Here is a 25,964-nt window from a genome sequence, read left to right as displayed (position 1 = left end):
GCGTCTCAAGCCGCCTCACCCGCCTGCGTCTCAAACCGCCTCACACGCCTGCGTCTCAAACCGTCGCACCCGCCTGCGTCGGCCTTCTGCATCTGCTGTGGAAGGTGACCGAGCTACAGCGGTGTTTGTCAGACCATGAGACATCCTGAAAATCGGTCTTCTCACTAAAACATCTGTAGCGTCCGAACAGTTTAGGGACTCGTCTGAAGGTAACCTGGTACTGAGTGCGAGAAATGAATGGAAGTGGATAAAGCATTTCTACGTCAAAGGTATAAGGATAATTCCACGGTAAAAGATTTATTACATTTTCTTTTTTTTGCATTCTTGTATCTCTCGGATAAAGTACAGATGCTTCAAAACATTCCTTTTGACTCTGTTTTTTCCCAATGTATGAATCTGTTATTCAATGCATTTCTATAGGCCAAATTCAATGTTTTATCAAATTGTTGAATATATTTTTTGATACCTAAAGGGGTCCTAAAATTCTACATCAAATAGCTAAATGTTCCTTGGTATGACCTTAAAACAATCACATATGTTAGCTTAGTAGAAACCCAGCTCTGTGCCCTTAGACTCTAGGGGATTAGTCTACAGAGTGCAAATTTAGTGTGATTTCAGGTTACAATTCGTAGTTTCTCTGACTGTGGAATCACAGTGTGAAACACACTATTATCTCCCCCACCTCCCAGTAAGTGTTGTGTTGAGTGTGGTCCATACTGTTAACACACTGACCTTCAGAGGAAAGTAATGGCCAGCCATTGTGTTAACCTTCCCTGGCTCCAGACAGACAACTATTTTTACAGGCGGCAGTGGAAAAGCCTTGGTCACACCACCACTCTCCAGTGGCCGGCCGGCTGTTAAAAGCCCCTAACCTCCTTTTTTTTCCATTTGATGTAAAGTGTTTATTTGAAGTCTCTTTCCTTACCCGCTCCCCAAAGGTTTACTCTGTTCTTCACTGTGGTTAATGGCTCTTGGGAAGTTTAGAAAGAATGGCAATTATGTTTTCCTGAAGCATGTGAACTTCTTCCATGATAACACATAGCACAGAGAGGGCAGGGAGGAAAGGACACAAATGTGACAAGAACTAAAATAGTCTTACTGTCTTCAAGGAATAGGAGAGCGAGCGAACAAAAGTATGTGGACACCCCTTCAAATGAGTGGATTCTGATTTTTCAGCGACACCAGTTGCTGAAAGGTGTATAAAATTGAGCACACAGACATGCAATCTCCATAGACAAACATTGGTACTAGAATGGCCTTACCGAAGAGCTCAGTGACATTCAACATGGCACCGTCATAGGATGCCACCTTTCTAACAAGTCAGTTTGTCAAATTTCTGCCCTGCTAGAGCTGCCCCGGTCAACTGTAAGTGCTGTTATTGTGAAGTGGAAAAGTCTAGAAGCGACAACAGCTCAGCAGCGAAGTGGTAGGCGACACAAGCTCACAGAACGTGACCGCCGAGTGCTGAAACACGTAAATAACGTCTGTCCTTGGTTGCAACACTCACAACCGAGTTCCAAACTACCTCTGGAAGCAACGTCAGCACCATAACTGTTCGTCGGGAGCTTCATGAAATGGGTTTCCATGGCCAAGGAACCGCACACAAGCCTAAGATCACCATGCGCAATGCCAAGCGTTGGATGGAGTGGTGTAAAGCTCGCCGCCATTGAACTCTGGAACAGTGGAAATGCGTTCTCTGGAGTGATGAATCACGCTTCACCCCCTGGCAGTCCGACGGACGAATCTGGGTTTGACGGATTGCAGGAGAACTATACCTGCCCCAATGCGTAGTGCCAACTGTAAAGTTTGGTGGAGAAGGAATAATGGTCTATGGCTGTTTTTCATGATTCGGGCTAGGCCCCGTTGTTCCAGTGAAGGGAAATTTTAATGCTACAGGATACAATGACATTCTAGACGATTCTGTGCTTCCGACTTTGTCATGCAGGAAAGGACCAATTTTTTTTGCCAATGTCCCTGTGCACAAAGCGAGGTTCATACAGAAATGGTTTGTCGAGCATGCACAGAACCCCGACCGCAAACCCATCGAACACCATTGGGATGAATTGGAACGCCGACTGCGAGCCAGACCTAATCGCCCATCATCAGTGTCCGACCTCACTAATGCTCTTGTGGCTGAATGGAAGCAAGTCCCCGCAGCAATGTTCCAACATCTAGTGGAAAGCCTTCCCAGAAGGAGGCTGGTATAGCAGCAAAGGGGGGACCAACTCCATATTAATGCCCATGATTTTATGAGATTTTCAAGCGGGTGTCCACATACTTTTGGTCATGTAGTGTAGCTTGGCCAAAGTCCTGGTGTCCCAGTTCTGGATCTACAGTAGTGTGGATAGGACCTGCAGTAGATCTGTCCTTTCTGTTAGTATAACCTCATCTCTTGCTCTCTGGAGTGCCCACTCTAGTCTAATGCCTCAAATGACTACCTGCTCGGCCAGAGGCAGACCCAGATCTTTTACAGTATATCTGCCTAGCCAGAGACCCAGATCTGTTACAGCATATCTGCCTAGCCAGAGACCCAGATCTGTTACAGCATATCTGCCTATCTGTTACAGCATATCTGCCTAGCCAGAGGCAGAGCCAGATCTGTTACAGCATATCTGCCTAGCCAGAGGCAGAGCCAGATCTGTTACAGCATATCTGCCTAGCCAGAGGCAGACCCAGATCTGTTACAGCATATCTGCCTAGCCAGAGGCAGAGCCAGATCTGTTACAGCATATCTGCCTAGCCAGAGGCAGACCCAGATCTGTTACAGTATATCTGCCTAGCCAGAGGCAGACCCAGATCTGTTACAGCATATCTGCCTAGCCAGAGGCAGACCCAGATCTGTTACAGCAGGGGTATTCAACTCTTACCCTACGAGGTCTGGAGCCTGCTGGTTTTCTGTTCTACCTGATAATTAATTGCACACACCTGGTGTCCCAGGTCTAAATCAGTCCCTAATTTAGAGGGGATCAGTTTTAAAAAAGCAGTGGAACTGACTTCAAGGTCCAGAGTTGAGTTTGAGGGTGCTACAGTATAGAGTCTGTTCCATTAGCATTTAGACAGTGACACAATTTGCATCATTTTGGTTCTATGCCACCACAATGGATTTGAAAGAAAACAACAAAGATGTGTAGACTTTCATTTAAGGGTTTTGTCAAAATTATTGTAAGAACTGTCTCGGTATTACAACCATTTTTATACATAGCCCTCCAATTTTAGGGGCTCAAAAGTAATTGGACAAACTAACAATCATAAATTTAAATTGTGAGTTTTAATACTTAATACAATGACTGCCTGAAGTCTGGAACCCATTGGCATCACCAGATGTTGTGTTTCTTCCCTGGTGATGCTCTGCCAGGCCTTTACTGCATCTGTCTTCACTTCCTGCTTGTTCTTGGGTCCTTTCGCCTTCAGTTTTGCCTTCATTAAGTGAAATGAATGCTCAATTGGATTCAGGTCAGGTGATTGACTTGGCCATTGCATAACATTCCACTTCTTTACCTTAAAGCATTGGGTTGCTTTCGCAGTATGCTTCGGGTCATTGTCCAACTTGCACTGTGAAGTTCCGTCCAATGAGTTTTGAAACATTTGGTTGAATCTGAGCAGACAATGAAGCCCTAAATGCTTCAGAATCCACCCTGCTGCTTCTGTCAGCAAATACAAGGGAACCAGTTCCCTTGGCAGCCATACATGCCCACGCCATAACACTACCTCCACCATGCTTCACAGATGAAGTGGTATGCTTCTGATCATAAGCAGTTCCTGCCCTTCTCCATACACTTCTCTTCCCATCATTCTGGTACAAGTGGATCTTTGTCTCATCTGACCATAGGATGTTGTTCCAGAACTGTACAGGCTTTTTTAGATTCGTTTTTGTGGCAAACTCTAATCTGGTCTTCCTGTTTTTGAGGCTTACCAATGGTTTACATATTGTGGTAAACCCTCTGTATTTACTCTGGTGAAGACTTCTCTTGAATGTTGACTTTGACACAGATAACCATACCTCCTGGAAGGTGTTCTTGGTCTCCCAACTGTTGTGAAGGGTTTTTTTCTTCACCAGGGAAATAATTCTTGTCATCCACCACAGTTGTTTTCTGTGGTCTTCCGGGCATTTTTGTGTTCCTGAGCTCACCGGTGCGTTTTTTATTTTTAAGAATGTACCAAATAGTTGATTTGGACACACCTAATGTTTTTCCTCTCTCTCTGATGTTTGTTTAGGGGGGCGCATATAAAAAGTGCTGTAATTCCTACACCGTTGTAAATACCCTCAAATTAAAGCTCCAAGTCTGCACTTTCAGCTCATATTCATTATTTAATTTCAACTCCAATAAGCTAAAATAATAATATTTATGGACCTGATTGTACCTGCCCAGACTGGGGACAGACCCTGGTCTACTACAGTACACCTGCCCAGACTGGGGACAGACCCAGATCTACTACAATACACCTACCCAGATCTACTACAGTACACCTGCCCAGACTGGGGACAGACCCAGATCTACTACAGTACACCTGCCCAGACTGGGGGCAGACCCAGATCTACTACAGTACACCTGCCCAGACTGGGGGCAGACCCAGATCTACTACAGTACACCTGCCCAGACTGGGGGCAGACCCAGATCTACTGCAGTACACCTGCCCAGACTGGGGACAGACCCAGATCTACTACAGTACACCTGCCCAGACTGGGGACAGACCCAGATCTACTACAGTACACCTGCCCAGACTGGGGACAGACCCAGATCTACTACAGTACACCTGCCCAGACTGGGGGCAGACCCAGATCTACTACAGTACACCTGCCCAGACTGGGGACAGACCCAGATCTACTACAGTACACCTGCCCAGACTGGGGGCAGACCCAGATCTACTACAGTACACCTGCCCAGACTGGGGACAGACCCAGATCTACTACAGTACACCTGCCCAGACTGGGGACAGACCCAGATCTACTACAGTACACCTGCCCAGACTGGGGACAGACCCAGATCTACTACAGTACACCTGCCCAGACTGGGGGCAGACCCAGATCTACTACAGTACACCTGCCCAGACTGGGGACAGACCCAGATCTACTACAGTACACCTGCCCAGACTGGGGACAGACCCAGATCTACTACCGTACACCTGCCCAGACTGGGGGCAGACCCAGATCTACTACAGTACACCTGCCCAGACTGGGGACAGACCCAGATCTACTACAGTACACCTGCCCAGACTGGGGGCAGACCCAGATCTACTACAGTACACCTGCCCAGACTGGGGACAGACCCAGATCTACTACAGTACACCTGCCCAGACTGGGGACAGACCCAGATCTACTACAGTACACCTGCCCAGACTGGGGGCAGACCCAGATCTACTACAGTACACCTGCCCAGACTGGGGACAGACCCAGATCTACTACAGTACACCTGCCCAGACTGGGGACAGACCCAGATCTACTACAGTACACCTGCCCAGACTGGGGGCAGACCCAGATCTACTACAGTACACCTGCCCAGACTGGGGACAGACCCAGATCTACTACAGTACACCTGCCCAGACTGGGGGCAGACCCAGATCTACTACAGTACACCTGCCCAGACTGGGGACAGACCCAGATCTACTACAGTACACCTGCCCAGACTGGGGACAGACCCAGATCTACTACAGTACACCTGCCCAGACTGGGGGCAGACCCAGATCTACTACAGTACACCTGCCCAGACTGGGGGCAGACCCAGATCTACTACAGTACACCTGCCCAGATGGAGGCAGACCCAGATCTACTACAGTACACCTGCCCAGACTGGGGGCAGACCCAGATCTACTACAGTACACCTGCCCAGACTGGGGACAGACCCAGATCTACTACAGTACACCTGCCCAGATCTACTACAGTACACCTGCCCAGACGGGGGCAGACCCAGATCTACTACAGTACACCTGCCCAGACTGGGGGCAGACCCAGATCTACTACAGTACACCTGCCCAGATCTACTACAGTACACCTGCCCAGACGGGGGCAGACCCAGATCTACTACAGTACACCTGCCCAGATCTACTACAGTACACCTGCCCAGACGGGGGGCAGACCCAGATCTACTACAGTACACCTGCCCAGATCTACTACAGTACACCTGCCCAGACGGGGGCAGACCCAGATCTACTACAGTACACCTGCCCAGACTAGGGGCAGACCCAGATCTACTACAGTACACCTGCCCAGACTGGGGACAGACCCAGATCTACTACAGTACACCTGCCCAGACTGGGGGCAGACCCAGATCTACTACAGTACACCTGCCCAGACTGGGGACAGACCCAGATCTACTACAGTACACCTGCCCAGACTGGGGGCAGACCCAGATCTACTACAGTACACCTGCCCAGACTGGGGACAGACCCAGATCTACTACAGTACACCTACCCAGATCTACTACAGTACACCTGCCCAGACTGGGGGCAGACCCAGATCTACTACAGTACACCTGCCCAGACTGGGGGCAGACCCAGATCTACTACAGTACACCTGCCCAGATCTACTACAGTACACCTGCCCAGACGGGGTCAGACCCAGATCTACTACAGTACACCTGCCCATATCTACTACAGTACACCTGCCCAGACGGGGGGCAGACCCAGATCTACTACAGTACACCTGCCCAGATCTACTACAGTACACCTGCCCAGACGGGGGCACACCCAGATCTACTACAGTACACCTGCCCAGACTAGGGGCAGACCCAGATCTACTACAGTACACCTGCCCAGACTTGGGGCAGACCCAGATCTACTACAGTACACCTGCCCAGACTCGGGCAGACCCAGATCTACTACAGTACACCTGCCCAGACTAGGGGCAGACCCAGATCTACTACAGTACACCTGCCCAGACTGGGGGCAGACCCAGATCTACTACAGTACACCTGCCCAGATCTACTACAGTACACCTGCCCAGATGGGGGCAGACCCAGATCTACTACAGTACACCTGCCCAGACGGGGGCAGACCCAGATCTACTACAGTACACCTGCCCAGACTAGGGGCAGACCCAGATCTACTACAGTACACCTGCCCAGACTAGGGGCAGACCCAGATCTACTACAGTACACCTGCCCAGATCTACTACAGTACACCTGCCCAGACGGGGGCAGACCCAGATCTACTACAGTACACCTGCCCAGACGGGGGCAGACCCAGATCTACTACAGTACACCTGCCCAGACGGGGGCAGACCCAGATCTACTACAGTACACCTGCCCAGACGGGGGCAGACCCAGATCTACTACAGTACACCTGCCCAGACTGGGGACAGACCCAGATCTACTACAGTACACCTGCCCAGATCTACTACAGTACACCTGCCCAGATCTACTACAGTATACCTGCCCAGACTGGGGACAGACCCAGATCTACTACAGTACACCTGCCCAGATCTACTACAGTATACCTGCCCAGACTGTGGACAGACCCAGATCTACTACAGTGTTGTTCTCCTCTGAGGAAAAGTGCTGTAGTCTCTTTACATTGCCTTTATTCTACCAGGTAAAAGATTATCTTTACATTGACTAGTCAATAACAACCTGTGTTGTGATATCGAAAGGCTGAGTTATTTATTGTTAACTACAATGCTCTCATGATGTCTTACTGTTCCCCTTCAGTCAGCTCAGTCTATACAAGATTAGGCTCATATATTTTCCCTACTGAAGTTGATGAAAACCCCATCATTATATCCAATGTAATGCCAAGTGATGATGTTGTGTTAATCACTATTCAGGGCTCGTATCCACAAAGCATCTCGGAGTAAGAGTGCCACACACACACACACACACAACGACTACCCCCTGAGCACTGAGCTCCCATAAACAACACACTGACTGGCAACTTCTCCAACCTGCCAGCTGTATTGAATGTTTTGAACATTTATTTATGAGACATCTTAAGACACTAGTTGTAACACATAGACGTAGCTTGTGTGTGTGTGTGTGTGTGTGTGTGTGTGTATGTGTGTGTGTGTGTATGTGTGTGTGTGTGTGTGTGTGTGTGTGTGTGTGTGTGTGTGTGTGTGTGTGTGTGTGTGTGTGTGTGTGTGTGTTTCACAGGAAAAACAGTGGCAGTATTCCATTATTTGTTATGAGAGTCAATTACGCCACTTGAGATGATGAGAAAAAAAGTCCAGTCCATGTATGTGGGTCTCCCGAGTGGCTCAGCGGTCTAAAGCACTGCATCTCAGTGCAAGAGGCGCCACTACAGTCCGTGGTTCAATTCCAGGCTGTGTCACATCCGGCCGTGATTGGGAGTCCCATAGGGCGGCGCACAATTGGCCCAGCATCGTCCGGGTTTGGCCGGGGTAGGCCGTCATTGTAAATAAGAGTGTGTTCTTAACTGACTTGCCTAGTTAAATAAAAAAATATATATTGTGTGTGTGCGTGTGTGTGTGTGTGTTTGCTCTTCCAGGTTGAAAGGGGACAAGGTGGTGCAGTGTGGAGATTATGATGGACTTCTGGAGCTGGCCACTGTCTGTTCCATGTGCAACGACTCTTCACTGGACTACAATGAGGTCAGTACTGACAACACACACTATCCTTTAATCCTGTTTTCCTCAGCAATAAAAAGCCTTCCCTTTTTTTAAGCAGCTGTGGCACACACGTGCATGCTAGGCTACCTGTGCGGCAGGTAGCCTAGCAGTGAGAGTGTTGGGCCATTAACCGAAAGCAAGTTTGAATCCTGAGCTGACTAGGTGAAAAATCTGCTCCAGGGTCGCCGTCAATAATGGCTGATCTCTGGTCGTGACCCTACTCTCTGAGGGTGTCTCAGGGGGAGTTGGGATATGGTGACCCTTGTCGTGGCCCTACTCTCTGAGGGTGTCTCAGGGGGACTTGGGATATGGTGACCCTTGTCGTGGCCCTACTCTCTGAGGGTGTCTCAGGGGGACTTGGGATATGGTGACCCTTGTCGTGGCCCTACTCTCTGAGGGTGTCTCAGGGGAAGTTGGGATATGCAAATGAAACACATTTCCAATTCAAACCATACAATTGTACAGGTTACACAGTTGTAGATGAGTGAAACAGGACAAATATAAGCATCCCCTACGCGCACACACACACACACACACACACACTGAGACATGGCTGCACATCTGTTGTTGCTTTCTCCTAGGTTTGACTGATATCGTCATCAATTTGGAGTTGGACTAACAAATGAGTGTGGTTGCTAAGCAAATCAGACTCGTCTCTTAGAGACGGGGCTTTGTGCCAGTAAGACAAGCTGGCAAATGTCTTCATGGACTTAGCTATGTATACAAACCACCTATTACATTGCCTTGAATGCATGAATCATGACCAAGGCACACACACAGGAGTCTTCTACAATTGCCAATCCAATTTTACTCTGATGTGTGATTCTGTTTTCTCACCTCTCTGTCATCACCATGGTGCTATGGTAACCATGCTGTGTGTAAAGGGAAGCTGAAGACATGTCAGTCTAACTCTCTGTCATCACCATGGTGCTATGGTAACCATGCTGTGTGTAAAGGGAAGCTGAAGACATGGCAGTCTAACTCTCTGTCATCACCATGGTGCTATGGTAACCATGCTGTGTGTAAAGGGAAGCTGAAGACATGGCAGTCTAACTCTCTGTCATCACCATGGTGCTATGGTAACCATGCTGTGTGTAAAGGGAAGCTGAAGACATGGCAGTCTAACTCTCTGTCATCACCATGGTGCTATGGTAACCATGCTGTGTGTAAAGGGAAGCTGAAGACATGGCAGTCTAACTCTCTGTCATCACCATGGTGCTATGGTAACCATGCTGTGTGTAAAGGGAAGCTGAAGACATGGCAGTCTAACTCTCTGTCATCACCATGGTGCTATGGTAACCATGCTGTGTGTAAAGGGAAGCTGAAGACATGGCAGTCTAACTCTCTGTCATCACCATGGTGCTATGGTAACCATGCTGTGTGTAAAGGGAAGCTGAAGACATGGCAGTCTAACTCTCTGTCATCACCATGGTGCTATGGTAACCATGCTGTGTGTAAAGGGAAGCTGAAGACATGTCAGTCTAACTCTCTGTCATCACCATGGTGCTATGGTAACCATGCTGTGTGTAAAGGGAAGCTGAAGACATGGCAGTCTAACTCTCTGTCATCACCATGGTGCTATGGTAACCATGCTGTGTGTAAAGGGAAGCTGAAGACATGGCAGTCTAACTCTCTGTCATCACCATGGTGCTATGGTAACCATGCTGTGTGTAAAGGGAAGCTGAAGACATGGCAGTCTAACTCTCTGTCATCAGCATGGTGCTATGGTAACCATGCTGTGTGTAAAGGGAAGCTGAAGACATGGCAGTCTAATTGCATGACGCTCAAACGCTGAGAAGATACCTAGTATAACTGAATTAGTATGTAATGCCATTTTGTGACAGTTAACCAGTAGAATGAAACCCTGGCTTTCCCAACTAGACATGATGGAGAAAGGCATTTAGGGGATGGAGGTAGAGCAGCTGTGTGGAGAGGGAGAGTGGTGGACCCTGATGTTGGATGTGGAGGAGCCTGGGGGTTTATAAACTCAGCAAAAAAAAAGAAACGTCCCTTTTTCAGGACTGTCTTTCAAAGATAGTTGGTAAAAATCCAAATAACTTCACAGATCTTCATTGTAAAGGGTTTAAACACTGTTTCCCATGCTTGTTCAATGAACCATAAACAATTAATGAACATGCACCTGTGGAACGGTCGTTAAGACACTAACAGCTTACAGACGGTAGACAATTAAGGTCACAGTTATGAAGACTTAGGACACTAAAGAGGCCTTTCTACTGACTCTGGAAAAACACTAAAAGAAGGATGCCCACGGTCCCTGCTCATCTGCGTGAATGTGCCTTAGGCATGCTGCAATGAGGCATGAGGACTGCAGATGTGGCCAGGGCAATACATTGCAATGTCCATACTGTGAGACGCCTAAGACAGCGCTACAGGGAGACAGGACGGACAGCTGATTGTCCTCGCAGTGGCAGACCACGTGTAACAATACCTGCACAGGATCAGTACATCCGAACATCACACCTGCGGGACAGGTACAGGATGGCAACAACAACTGCCCAAGTTACACCAGGAACACACAATCCCTCCATCAGTGCTCAGACTGTCTGCAATAGGCTGAGAGAGGCTGGACTGAGGGCTTGTAGGCCTGTTGTAAGGCAGGTCCTCACCAGACATCACCGGCAACAATGTCGCCTATGGGAACAAACCCATCGTCGCTGGACCAGACAGGACTGGCAAAAAGTGCTCTTCAGTGACGAGTTGCAGTTTTGTCTCACCAGGGGTGATGGTCGGATTCGCGTTTATTGTCGAAGGAATGAGCGTTACACCGAAGACCTGTATTCTGGAGCGGGATCGATTTGAAGGTGGAGGGTCCGTCATGGTCTGGGGCGGTGTGTCACAGCATCATTGGACTGAGCTTGTTGTCATTGCAGGCAATCTAAACGCTGTGCGTTACAGGGAAGACATCCTCCTCTCTCATGTGGTACCCTTCCTGCAGGCTCTTCTTGACATGACCCTCCATCATGACAATGCCACCAGCCATACGGCTCGTATGTCAGTGTTCTGCCATGACCAGTGAAGAGCCCGGATCTCAATCCCATTGAGCACGCCTGGGACCTGTTGGATCGGAGGGTGAGGGCCAGGGCCATTCTCCCCAGAAATGTCTGGGAACTTGCAGGTGCCTTGGTGGAAGAATGGAGTAACATCTCACAGCAAGAACGGGCAAATCTGGTGTAGTCCATGAGGAGGAGATGCACTGCAGAACTTAATGCAGCTGGTGGCCACACCAGATACTGACAGTTACTTTTCATTTGCCCCCCCCCCCCCCCCCCCCTTTGTTCAGGGACACATTAATCCATTTCTGTTAGACACATGTCTGTGGAACTTGTTCAGTTTATGTCTCAGTTGTTGAATCTTATGTTCATACAAACATTTACACATGTTAAGTTTTCTGAAAATTAACACAGTTGACAGTGAGAGGACATTTCTTTTTTTGCTGAGTTTACATCGTGGTGTGGTTCAGCTAGGTGGACAGACAGATGGGGAAAATAAATAAACATAAATATGGGTTGTATTTACAATGGTGTTTGTTCTTATGTCTCTGTCTTTCTGAATGACGGTGTGTTTCAAAGCTTTCGACTCACCTATCCTCTCTCCTGTCCCAGGTCAAAGGAGTGTATGAGAAGGTGGGTGAGGCGACAGAGACGGCCCTCACTACACTGGTGGAGAAGATGAACGTGTTCAAGACTGACATGTCAGGCCTCAGCAAGGTGGAGCGCGCCGGCGCCTGCAACTCAGTAAGCAACTAGGGGAAACACTGAGGGGATGGAATGTATACAACACCACTATCCATGGATGTCCAGGGTGTATTATTCATATACATTATTCATATACAGTATTTAATGGTGTATGTTGTCATAAAGTGATTTAAACAACTGGACAACAAGTTCAAAGAAAGTATGGTAGCAGGTACCTATTGGCTTTCAACGCATGGGACAATCTCCACCTAGATTACCTCAACCTCTATAGTATGATACACTCTATTGTCCCTGAGGGGAAATTTGACATGGACAATGGAGTGTGCTGCTGCTTCCACATAGATACATAAAGAGGAAGGCCCCAAAAAATTGTCAGACTCCAGTCTCCCAAGTCATAGACTGTTCTCTCTGCTACCTCACGGCAAGCGGTACCGGAGCTCCAAGTCTAGGTCCAAAAAGGCTCCTTAACAGCTTCTTTCCCCAAGCCATGAGACTTGCTGAACAACTAATCAAATGCCCCCCCCCCCCCCCCACTCTGTCTCTGTCAATGAGAAGTGGTGCGTCTGTCCTTCTCTTGGTGCTTGACCAATGACACTGTGACAGGAAGACACGAGAGTGAGAGACAAACTCCCTGTTTTCTTGTCAATGACCAGTGGGTTTTTCCACTGAACTCCATTCATATCCCCAACAGTCCCACAATGACAAGAGAATAAAAACCTGTCACAAGTCCTGTCCTCAGAGGCTAGAGAAGATAATATTTAGACAAGCCGGGGGTTTATGAGGAGGTTAGCTGAACTTTCCAGCTCTCTGTTAGGGCTTTCAACAGTAGGGAAAAAGGAAGATGTTTCCTACTAATGCACTAGTTGACGGTGAAGGATTTTGAGGTGAAAGTGTGTGTAACTATGTTCTGCCATCACTAGATCGACTTGTACTCACATTCCTTGTCTTTTGGTTTTTGTGATGGGACGAAGAGGAATTTTGGCTCAGTGTCTGTCTTTCTGTGAGGACATCTGTCAAGTGTCTGAGTCCCCTGGCATCATGTCTCCAGGACATAACTGTCTGAGCTGGGAGGGAGGATCGGAGGGAGGATCGGAGGGAGGATCGGAGGGAGGATCGGAGGGAGGGGAGAGGAGAAGGTAGGGAGGGAGGGGGGGGGGAGGGAGGGGAGAGGAGAAGGTAGGGTTGAAGGGAGGGAGAGAGAGAGAGAGAGAGAAGGGAGGGAGGCTGGGGAGAAGGGATGTTGGGAGGGAGGCTGTGGGGGTGAGTGGGAGGGAGAGAGGCGACGGTATGGGATGAAGAGAAGGGAATGGGAGAGGAGGGAGACAGGGAGATGGTATGGGATGAAGAGAAGGGAATGGGAGAGGAGGGAGACAGGGAGATGGAGACGCTGGGAGAGGAGCAGTGGATGATATTGTTTCTACCTGACCACCAGCCTGATAACTCACAGAGCTGTGTAACTGGAGCTCAGGTGACCCCTACTGTTAATGCTCTATCAGAAGCCACTATACCATACAGCCATTTAAGACTAACATGGTATATTCTCATGTATTTATAGCAGTTTTTATTTGGCAGATTTTGAAGGGTGTGAACGCAGGGCTGTATACATTCCCTAGTAACTATACACTTCACTACAAGCTTAATTAAGGCCAAGTTGAGTTGTACCTTTTCAAGGGTGTGTTTACACAGGCATTCTGATATATATATATTTTTTAACTAATTGGTCTTTTGACCAATCGGATCAGCTCTTTTGCCAATAATTGGGCTACTTTTGTAAAGCCTAAGTGGTGTCAGGGTCCTCTGTGACATCACAGTCCCTTTACTGCTGTATCATCTGTTGTCACTGGAGCTTCACAGCCGGAGGGTCCTGGGAGGGTCCTGTCTGGCCCACATTGATTCTGGTACTTCATATATACACACTTGCCCAATTGTCCGTCTGGTGCAGTTGGCTGACTGTTCAGACAGGATGTTGGAGCACCATCAGAGTGTTTTCACTAGGAACCAAACGGAACCAAACGGGGAAGGGCCTACCTTAATTTGTCCAATAGAAACTCTTGGTTTTGTTGCAAATTGATTTATGTTGCGAGGCAGTTAGCTACGGTGTAGACTAATGATTACACCCCAGGTGTCAACAACAAAGCTCCCAGTCCCCCACCTGGTCTGATAGACCCCTCCCTCCATCACAACAACACAGTCCAACCTCCCAGTCCCAGTCCCCCACCTGGTCTGATAGACCCCTCCCTCCATCACAACAACACAGTCCAACCTCCCAGTCCCAGTCCCCCACCTGGTCTGATAGAGACCCCACCTGGTCTGATAGACCCCTCCCTCCATCACAACAACACAGTCCAACCTCCCAGTCCAGCCAAGCCAGAGTCAAGCCCCCCCCAGTCCCCCACAGCTGCCCACTAACATGCCTGTCTGGAATAAACATCTTGGACACCGGCTTACACTGACAGCTCCACTAACAAACCCACTTAACCCTCTCTCACCCTCCATCTCATCTAACGCTCTCTCACCCTCCATCTCATCTAACGCTCTCTCACCCTCCATCTCATCTGGTCCGCTCTCTCACCCTCGATCTCATCTGGCCCGCTCTCTCACCCTCCATCTCATCTGGCCCGCTCTCTCTCACCCTCCATCTCATCTGGCCTGCTCTCTCGCCCTCCATCTCATCTGGTGCTCTCTCACCCTCCGTCTCATCTGGTGCTCTCTCACCCTCCATCTCATCTAACCCTCTCTCACCCTCCATCTCATCTAACCCTCTCTCACCCTCCATCTCATCTGGCCCGCTCTCTCACCCTCGATCTCATCTGGCCCGCTCTCTCACCCTCCATCTCATCTGGTGCTCTCTCACCCTCCATCTCATCTGGCCCGTTCTCTGGCCCTCCATCTCATCTGGTGCCCGCTGGCCCTCCATCTCATCTGGCCCGCTCTCTCTCACCCTCCATCTCATCTGGCCCGTTCTCTGGCCCTCCATCTCATCTGGTGCCCGCTGGCCCTCCATCTCATCTGGCCCGCTCTCTCTCACCCTCCATCTCATCTGGCCCGCTCTCTCTCACCCTCCATCTCATCTGGCCCGCTCTCTCTCACCCTCCATCTCATCTGGCCCGCTCTCTCTCACCCTCCATCTCATCTGGCCCGCTCTCTCACCCTCCATCTCATCTGGCCCGCTCTCTCTCACCCTCCATCTCATCTGGCCCGTTCTCTCACCCTCCATCTCATCTGGCCCGTTCTCTCGCCCTCCATCTCATCTGGTGCCCGCTGGCCCTCCATCTCATCTGGTGCTCTCTGGCCCTCCATCTCATCTGGTGCTCTCTGGCCCTCCATCTCATCTGGTGCTCTCTGGCCCTCCATCTCATCTGGTGCTCTCTCTCTCGCCCTCCATCTCATCTGGTGCCCGCTGGCCCTCCATCTCATCTGGTGCTCTCTGGCCCTCCATCTCATCTGGTGCTCTCTGGCCCTCCATCTCATCTGGTGCTCTCTCTCTCGCCCTCCATCTCATCTGGTGCCCGCTGGCCCTCCATCTCATCTGGTGCTCTCTCACCCTCCATCTCATCTGGTGCTCTCTCTCGCCCTCCATCTCATCTGGTGCTCTCTCTCTCGCCCTCCATCTCATCTGGTGCCCGCTGGCCCTCCATCTCATCTGGTGCTCTCTCACCCTCCATCTCATCTGGTGCTCTCTCTCGCCCTCCATCTCATCTGGTGCCCGCTGGCCCTCCATCTCATCTGGTGCCCGCTGGCCCTCCATCTCATCTGGTGCTCTCTCTCTCGCCCTCCCTCTTTCTCTCTCCAACCAGGTGATCAGACAGCTGATGAAGAAAGAGTTTACTCTGGAGTTCTCTCGTGACCGCAAGTCCATGTCTGTGTACTGTACCCCCACCAACAAACCAGGCTCTGGGTGCAAGATGTTCATCAAGGTACACACAGACAGACACACAGACAGACACACAGACAGACAACTCAATCAACAGATCTTTCACACGCTGACTCTATGCATTTTCTCTATAAGCCAGAGTGGGAGAGGAGCTTGGATGTCCATTGTGACCTTTTGACCCCTCTCTCGCTCACACACACACACACTAAATAAATATCTATATCCCGCCCACCCCTCCACTGCCACAGGGTGCCCCAGAGAGTGTGATGGAGCGTTGCCAGTACCTGCGTGTTGGCAGAGGGAAGGTGGCACTGACCATGCCACTGAAAGAGCAGCTCACCTCCCTGATCAGGGACTGGGGCACGGGCAGGGACACGCTGAGATGCCTGGGCATGGCCACACGGGACTCGCCACCTAAACAACAGGACATGGATCTGGAGAACTCCACCAAGTTTGCTGAGTATGAGGTCAGTCAGAGATGAACAAGAAGCTGGTTGAATGTTAGACTTGTGGACAGACTAGGCAAGGAGATTACTCTCTCAAAAAGCGAAGAATGTTTTTTTTTATTTTTGAAGTTGAACGGGTTCCTGTTGGGAAAGACCATCCACATTGAAAGAAATGATAACGATCACCATATTTGAAATGGTTTAGTTCTACGGTGACGCCTGTCACCGATCCTTTGCTACTTCCAGGTTGTATTTGAATGCTTGACTGGGTGTTTGACGTTCATCCATCTTGTGCTTACTGGTTCATTCTACTGTCTTTCCTCTCTACCCTTCCCACCTCCGCTCTCGCTCTCTCGCTCGTCCTCCTCTGTCTCTCTCTCCTCCTCGTCCTCCTCTGTCCTTCTCTCCTCCTCGTCCTCCTCTGTCTCTCTCTCCTCCTCGTCCTCCTCTGTCTCTCTCTCCTCCTCGTCCTCCTCTGTCTCTCTCTCCTCCTCGTCCTCCTCTGTGTCTCTCTCTCCTCTCTCTCTCTCCTCCTCGTCCTCCTCTGTCTCTCTCTCCTCCTCATCCTCCTCTGTGTCTCTCTCTCCTCTGTCTCTCTCTCCTCCTCGTCCTCCTCTGTGTCTCTCTCTCTACCTCCCCAGACGGGCCTAACGTTCGTTGGCTGTGTGGGTATGCTGGACCCACCCAGGAAGGAGGTGATTGGTTCCATCCAGCTGTGCGCCGAGGCGGGCATCCGTGTCATCATGATCACCGGGGATAACAAGGGCACGGCCGTGGCCATCTGCCGACGCATCGGTATCTTCGGCGAGGATGAGGATGTAGCGGGCAAGGCCTACACGGGCCGGGAGTTTGATGACCTGCCCATAGACTCCCAGAGAGATGCTGTGAAGCGGGCACGGTGCTTTGCCCGCGTGGAGCCTGCCCACAAGTCTAAGATTGTGGGCTACCTGCAGTCGTTTGATGAGATCACTGCCATGGTGAGAAAAGGGTTGACACACAGCTCCTCCCCTTGGAGTCCTTTAACTGCATGGCTGTGGGGGCTCAGTGCCTCATTTCATTATAATCCTGACTTGATCTAGATTAATATGGACCTTATTTCATTATAATCCTGACTTGATCTAGATTAATATGGACCTTATTTCATTAAAATCCTGATTTGATCTAGATTAATATGGACCTCATTTCATTATAATCCTGACTTGATCTAGATTAATATGGACCTCATTTCATTATAATCCTGACTTGATCTAGATTAATATGGACCTCATTTCATTATAATCCTGACTTGATCTAGATTAATATGGACCTCATTTCATTATAATCCTGACTTGATCTAGATTAATATTGACCTTATTTCATTATAATCCTGACTTGATCTAGATTAATATGGACCTCATTTCATTATAATCCTGACTTGATCTAGATTAATATTGACCTTATTTCATTATAATCCTGACTTGATCTAGATTAATATAGACTTTATTTCATTATAATCCTGACTTGATCTAGATTAATATAGACTTTATTTCATTATAATCCTGACTTGATCTAGATTCATATTGACCTTTATTTCATTGGTGTGCAAATGAATAAATTAATCCATAGATATGTTCGAGCTAATTCACTTCTGGGCCAATCTATTCTGACTTGCCTTGACAATGAAAGAGTTCTGTAATAGGTCAACTTTCCCATCTCATGTCTGTATAACACCTTATTAACCCATAAGTCTAACCCTATTAAATAAAGAAATGATTCAATATTCTTCCTTCTCTCCACAGACTGGCGATGGGGTGAACGACGCGCCAGCCCTGAAGAAGGCAGAGATTGGCATTGCCATGGGCTCGGGCACAGCTGTGGCCAAGTCAGCATCTGAGATGGTTCTGTCTGACGATAACTTCTCTACCATCGTGGCGGCTGTGGAGGAGGGCAGGGCCATCTACAACAACATGAAACAGTTCATACGATACCTCATCTCCTCCAACGTGGGAGAGGTCGTCTGGTAAGCACCGACGCATGCACTGCACACACACACACACACACACACACACACACACACACACAGAACGTAGGTTTTACTAATCTTGTGGGGACCTAAAATTGATATCCGTTCAAAATGCTATTTTCCCTAACAATAACCATGTAGGGCTGTGTCTCTTGTTGTGATGTGTGTTTTGTCCTATATTTATATTGTATTTATTTGTTTAATCCCAGGCCCCCGTCCCCGTAGGAGGCCTGTTGGTAGGCCGTCATTGAAAATAAGAATTTGTCCTTAACTGACTTGCCTTGTTAAATAAAATAAAAATACAATTTTACCCTGAACCTAGCCCCTAAAATAGCCTTTGTCCTCGTGAGGACCTGGGAAATGTCCCCACGAGGCAGAAATGTCCTTGTTTTACTATCCTTGTGGGGACTGGGGGATTTCCAGTACCCATGACGATAGTAATGCAAGCCCACCACACCAGACAGACACACACATTGTCCAGTCTCCTGACCAGAGTTCTCAGAAATGCTGACTCTTGTTTTTATGTATTTCTGATGTTTTTTCCCTCGCTGTCTGAAGCATCTTCTTGACTGCCATCTTGGGTCTTCCTGAGGCTCTGATCCCGGTCCAGTTGCTGTGGGTCAACCTGGTGACAGATGGTCTCCCTGCGACTGCCCTGGGCTTCAACCCCCCAGACCTGGACATCATGGACAAGCCGCCCCGCAACCCCAAGGAGCCCCTCATCTCTGGGTGGCTGTTCTTCAGATACCTGGCCATCGGAGGTGAGACACTGTCTGGTCCACTGGACACTGGTTAGAATACAACAGGAAGTTACCCATCGGCAGCTCATTCACACTCTTTCTATCCATAATGTATTCTTGCGAGCTATAATCAAAGTTTCACGCTAGCTACTTAAAGATTATCCATTACGTTGGGGATTAAATCATGATGGACTTGGATCTCACTGCTGCTGGGTCTCTGTCTGACTGTGTCCTTGCAGGGTATGTTGGTCTGGGCACGGTGGGTGCTGCCACCTGGTGGTACTTGTTTGATGATGAAGGCCCTCACGTGTCCTTCTACCAGCTGGTGAGTGGAAGCAAACACACTGTCGTGTCTTTGGCTATGCCGGATTAAGTGATATGACATGCTAACCTATAAAATTCTTTCTCTGTAATTAATATTACCTGATTAAGCTAATCATGTAAATGTAATTAACTAGAAAGTCGGGACACCACGGAAGAACGTTTATAGAGCCGTTATCTTCCGAATAAACTCTTAAAGACCTATTTATATTTTACATCAATAGCAGTCAATATTAACCCTTATCTTATTTTCAGTCTCATAATGAAAGTTCTTCACGAACCCTGGCTAACAAGTTGAATCAGCAATACAAAATTGGGTTTAATTATTTATTTATTAAATACCTAAACTAATCACACAGAATACAAATGATGTCATACAGAAAACATCCCTGGTGGACGGAACCTGTATGAAAGCTGGTTACACAAAGGAAAGGGGGTTGGGCTTGAATGAAAGAGCGGGAAGATTTAGGAACAAAGAAACAGCAGCTATGCTATCGTAAATACAGTATCTTATGCATTCTAAATTACCGCCCATTTGGAAAAGGAAAATGCAATAAATATTTACTCTGAGCTGCGCTTCGGTAGATTGGTCGTAGATGCTGGCCGGGTTGGCCAACAGATCTTCCTGTCCTCGGAAGAATGTCTCTGGTGGTAAAGTGGATACGTGGTGGTATCTTCGTCCGTCTGTTAGACTGGATCCGTCGTCCGTCCTTTCCTAGCCCACGTCTACAGCGGCCGCTGCTAACTCAACGGCTAGGAAGTATCACTTCTGTAGTGAATAAGCTCAAAGTTTATACCATTCGCCACCAAAGCTCACGCCGAGGTTGGCTTAGTTCTGTACTTGACGTGTGTCCTTGTAACGTAGAGGCTGCAGACCTCACGTACTGGAACATGTGGTTATCTTTTCGTCAAAGGCTTATATAGTGGAGAGGGGGAAGGATGTGTTTCATTGTTTATAACCCCTGTCTCTTCACAGGGGCGGGCCACTGATCAACCAGGGTACTTTCCTTATGAAAACCCAATTCTCTCATTTGGAAGCTAAAATTATATTTAATCTCCTAACAAACAATTTCAATATCAAACATTTCAATTGCATAACAATTCCATGTTACTCTGATAACTAGAGGGTGTATACTTTCTCAGGTACAGTTTATGTCGTCCTGTCATCAGTCATAATGTCTCAGATGACAACTGAACTGACATCATACTCATTACGTTCCCAAGCATATTTCCAACTGGTTTTATTACCAAAATATGGTTCCTTTCCCCATTTGTTTGATGTTCCCAGACTCTCTATATTTAACAGGACAGCAGTCCTTCAGTAGGGTCAGAAAGAGAGGGGAAGGGAGAAAGGTATTTTTGGGGGGGGTCATAAACTTTACCCACAGGCCAACGTCATGACAACACCATTACAAAGACTTCATTAGGGCCTTATTCATTAGACACCAAGTGGAAGAAAACAGACTGAAACAGGGAGGGACTGTCCAATAAGAAACAATGTTTTGCTACAGTGTGTCCTAATGAGTACAGTAAGACCTGGTATTGAATATGTATTAGGATCCCAATTAGGCTTCCTAGGGTCCAAACCGTGTTAAAACAATGACATTGCAACAAAACAACAGCCTACATAAATATAAACGTAACATTATAAAGTCATTATTACATTATAACTTTATTACAAAGTAGCAATATAACATTGAGAGATTGTCTCTCTTCACGGTCCGCGTTATACTGTTTGTTGTTTTTTTAAATCTGATTTTACTGATAGCTTGAGTTACTTGATGTGGAAGAGTTCCATGAAGTCATGGCTCTATAAGGTACTGTACAGTCCACCTTTTATCTCTGCTGGAAATGTTCTGGTGAAAAGTCACTTTTCAATCACCTCGTGTTTGTGTGTGTCTGTTTTCAGACCATAGTGCTTTATCACGTAGAGCTGATCTGGACTGGATTTGGTTGTTCTTATGGTCAGCCCCAGGTTACCCCATCAGCTGTTTGCTGTGACAACGGTCTCTGAGGTCATACAAACAGAGCAATAGAATTGGAGGAGAATGAGACACGTGGTCTGAGAAACAGGAAGAACAGGAGAGAAGTTAGAGTGAACTGAGTCCAAGGGTCCACAGAAAGAGAAATGTCAGAGAAGGAAAGGGGGGGCAGAGGAGGATGACAGGAACTGAGTCCAAGGCTCTCCTGCATCTGCTGTGGGGTCGGATATGATCTGAGACCCAACACAGCCTGTCTCAGGGGGGTTAGGTCACTTCCTGTGGACACAGCACACATTCACACACACTGTGTTCTCTGAATGTTCTGATCATTTACTTGTGGGAAGTCAGTCAAGTTCATCTAAGACTGTGTAAGAAGCTTTGGATTAATACTGAAAAATATAATTAAAGTATCTACAGTGCATCTGAAAGATATTCAGACTCCTTGACTTTTTCCACATTTTGTTAAATTAAAGCCTTATTCTAAAATATATTAAATCGTTTTTTTCCCCCTCAATCTACACACAATACTCCATAATGACAAAGCAAAAACAGTTTTTGAGAAATTTTACCAAATGTTTAAAAATAAAAATAAATAAAACAGAAATATCACATTTACATAATTATTCAGACCCTTTACTCAGAACTTTGTTGAAGCTCCTTTGGCCGCGATTACAGCCTGAAGTCTTCTTGGGTATGACGCTACAAGCTTGGCACACCTGTATTTGGTGAGTTTCTCCCATTCTCTTCTGCAGATCCTCTCAAGCTCTGTCAGGTTGGATGTGGAGCGTCACTGCACAGCTATTTTCAGGTCTCTCCAGAGATGTTCAATCGGGTTCAAGTCCGGGCTCTGGCTGGGCCACTCAAGGACATTCAGAGACTTGTCCAGAAGACACTCCTGCGTTGTCTTGGCTGTGTGCTGAGTGTTGTTGTCCTGTTGGAAGATGACCCTTCACCCCAGTCTGAGGTTCTGAGCACTCTGGAGCAGATTTCATCAAGGATCTCTCTGTACTTTGCCCGTTCATCTGTCCCTCGACCCTGACTAGTCTCCCAGTCTCTGCCACTGAAAAACATCCCCACAGCATGATGCTGCCACCACCGTGCTTCACCGTAGAGATGGTGCCAGGTTACCTCCAGATGTGACGCTTAGCATTCACGCCAAAGAGTTCAATCTTGGTTTCATCAGACCAGAGAATCTTGTTTCTCATGGTCTGAGAGTCCTTTAGGTGCCTTTTGGCAAACTTCAAGCAGGCTGTCATGTGCCTTTTTACTGAACAGTGGCTTCCGTCTGACCACTCTACCATAAAGGCCTGATTGGTGGAATGCTGCAGAGATGGTTGTCCTTCTGGAAGGTTCTCCCGTCTCCACTGAGGTACTCTGGCGCTCATTCAGAGTGACCATCGGATTCTTGGCCAAACCGATTGCTCAGTTTGGCCAGGAGGCCACTGTTCTTGGACCTTCAATGCTGCAGAAATGTTTTGGTACCCTTCCCCAAACCTGTGCTTTGACATAATCCTGTCTCGGATTCGACCTCATGGCTTGGTTTTTGCTCTGACATGCACTGTCAACTGTGGGACCTTGTATAGACTGGTGTGTGCCTTTCCAAATCATGTCCAATCAATTACATTTTACCACAGGTGGACTCCAAGTTGTAGAAACATCTCAAGGATGATCAATGGAAACAGGATGCACCTGAGCTCAATTTCCAGTTTCATAGCAAAGGGTCTGAATACTTGTGTAAATAAGGTATGTCTGCTTTTTAAAATTTTTAATACATTTGCAAGAATTTCTAAAAACCTATTTTCGCTTTGTCATTATGGGATATTGATGAGGAACATGTTTTAATTGAATCCATTTTAGGATAGCAACATGTGGGGAAAAAATGAAGAGGTCTGAATACTTTCCGAATGCACCATATATAGAATTTAAGAGAATGAAGTTGAATGGGGCAGCACAAAGGCCATTCCACTGTGCTATCATGTATTTTTCTGTTGTCTATATGCTGTGAAGCCTGCTCACCCCTGTCCTCTCTCCTCACAGAGACACTTTATGCAGTGCTCAGAGGACAACCCCATGTTCCAGGGCATCGACTGTGAGGTGTTTGAGTCTCGTTTCCCCACCACCATGGCCCTCTCCGTGCTGGTCACCATAGAGATGTTCAACTCCCTCAACAGGTCAATCAGCAGCCTCTCCTACTTAGAGGGGACATAGCTATATGATTATATGTACAGTTGAAGTCGGAGGTTTACATACACTTAGGTTGGAGTCATTAAAACTCGTTTTTAAACCACTCCCCAAATGTATTGTTAACAAACTATAGTTTTGGCAAGTTGGTTAGGACATCTACTTTGTGCATGACACAAGTCATTTTTCCAACAATTGTTTACAGACAGATTATTTAACTTATAATTCACTGTTCACAATTCCAGTGGGTCAGAAGTTTACATATACTAAGTTAACTGTGCCTTTAAACAGCTTGGAAAATTCCAGAAAATGATGTCATAGCTTTAGAAGCTTCTGATAGGCTAATTGACATCATTTGAGTCAATTGGAGGTGTACCTGTGGATGCATTTCAAGTCGAAGTCGGAAGTTTACATACACCTTAGCCAAATACATTTAAACTTAGTTTTTCACAATTCCTGACATTTAATTCTAGTAAAAATTCCCTGTCTTAGGTCAGTTAGGATCACCACTTTATTTTAAAAATGTGAAATGTCAGAATAATAGTAGAGAATGATTTATTTCAGCTTTTATTTATTTCACATTCCCAGTGGGTCCTCCTGACAGAGCTGGTGTAACTGAGTCAGGTTTGTAGGCGTCTTTCCTTGCACACGTTTTTTCAGTTCTGCCGACACATTTTCTATAGGATTGAGGTCAGGGCTTTGTGATGGCCACTCCAATACCTTGACTTTGATGTCCTTAAGCCATTTTCCACAACTTTAGAAGTATGCTTGGGGTCATTGTCCATTTGGAAGACCCATTTGCGATCAAGCTTTAACTTCCTGACCGATGTCTTGAGATGTTGCTTCAATATATCCACCAAATTTTCCTGCCTCATGATGCCATCTATTTTGTAAAGTGCACCAGTCCCTCCTGCAGCAAAGCACCCCCACAACATGATGCTGCCACCCCCGTGCTTCACAGTTGGGATGGTGTTCTCCGGCTTGCAAGCATCCCCCTTTTTCCTCCAAACATAACGATGGTCATTATGGCCAAACAGTTCTATTTTTGTTTCATCAGACTAGAGGACATTTTTCCAAAAAGTACGATCTTTGTCCCCATGTGCAGTTGCAAACCGTAGTCTGGCTTTTTATGGAGGTTTTGGAGTAGTGGCTTCTTCCTTGCTGAGCGGCCTTTCAGGTTATGTCAATATAGGACTTGTTTTACTGTGGATATAGATACTTTTGAACCTGTTTCCTCCAGCATCTTCACAAGGTCCTTTGCTGTTGTTCTGGGATTGATTTGCACTTTTCGCACCAAAGTACGTTCATCTCTAGGAGACAGAACACGTCTCCTTCCTGAGTGGTATGACGGTTGCGTGGTCCCATGGTGTTTATACTTGCGTACTATTGTTTGTACAGATGAACGTGGTACCTTCAAGAGTTTGGAAATTGCTCCCAAGGATGAACCAGACTTGTGGAGGTCTACAATATTTGGCTGATTTCTTTTGATTTTCCCATGATGTCAAGCAAAGAGGCACTGAGTTTGAAGGTAGGCCTTGAAATACATCCACAGATATACCTCTATTTGACTCAAATGATGTCAATTAGCCTATCAGCTTCTAAAGCCATGACATAATTTTCTGGAATTTTCCAAGCTGTTTAAAGGCACAGTTAACTTAGTGTATGTAAACTTCTGACCCACTGGAATTGTGATACAGTGAATTATAATTCAAATAATCTGTCTGTAAACAATTGTTGGAAAAATTACTTGTGTCATGCGCAAAGTAGATGTCCTAACCGACTTGCCAGAACTATAGTTTGTTAACAAGAAATTTGTGGAGTGGTTGAAAAACGAGTTTTAATGACCCCAACGTAAGTGTATGTAAACCTCCAACTTCAACTGTTTAGAGACTTTTATAAGTACAGATCATTCTATTTGCTTAATGATAGCATAGCCTACAGTCACATCCATGTTACTATGGTTATGACTGTTTTCCCACCATTTTCCCAGCGTCAGCATGTTATTTCTGGGTTGCTGGATGGCATCAGGCCTATTTCCACATCTCGAACATGGAGAGATGTCATCGTGGTATTTTGTGATGGAGGGAGGTAGGGAAAAGTCTGACTCTCTCTCTGCCAGGGTTTCCCATGGAGTAACCCTGT

The 25,964-nt window shown here is 47.2% G+C and overlaps 1 protein-coding gene across 3 annotated transcripts in view; it reads left to right on the top strand.

Annotated features, from left to right (window-relative positions):
- LOC115153910 (sarcoplasmic/endoplasmic reticulum calcium ATPase 1) overlaps nt 1-25,964 on the top strand; it is a 122,150-nt gene that overhangs the window by 90,912 nt on the left and 5,274 nt on the right. For all 3 annotated transcript variants that reach the window (XM_029699575.1, XM_029699576.1, XM_029699578.1), the window contains 9 exons: nt 8,440-8,542; nt 12,184-12,315; nt 16,074-16,193; nt 16,399-16,617; nt 17,238-17,573; nt 18,375-18,595; nt 19,157-19,359; nt 19,578-19,663; nt 23,679-23,812. In XM_029699575.1, coding sequence (XP_029555435.1) covers nt 8,440-8,542; nt 12,184-12,315; nt 16,074-16,193; nt 16,399-16,617; nt 17,238-17,573; nt 18,375-18,595; nt 19,157-19,359; nt 19,578-19,663; nt 23,679-23,812 — 1,554 coding nt within the window. The remainder of the gene's footprint in view (nt 1-8,439; nt 8,543-12,183; nt 12,316-16,073; nt 16,194-16,398; nt 16,618-17,237; nt 17,574-18,374; nt 18,596-19,156; nt 19,360-19,577; nt 19,664-23,678; nt 23,813-25,964) is intronic.

This window comes from Salmo trutta, chromosome 19, assembly GCF_901001165.1.
Source record: "Salmo trutta chromosome 19, fSalTru1.1, whole genome shotgun sequence".
Classification (NCBI taxonomy): domain Eukaryota; kingdom Metazoa; phylum Chordata; class Actinopteri; order Salmoniformes; family Salmonidae; genus Salmo; species Salmo trutta.
Note: the sequence above shows the minus strand (reverse complement) of the source record. Positions and strands in the feature narration are given on the sequence as shown.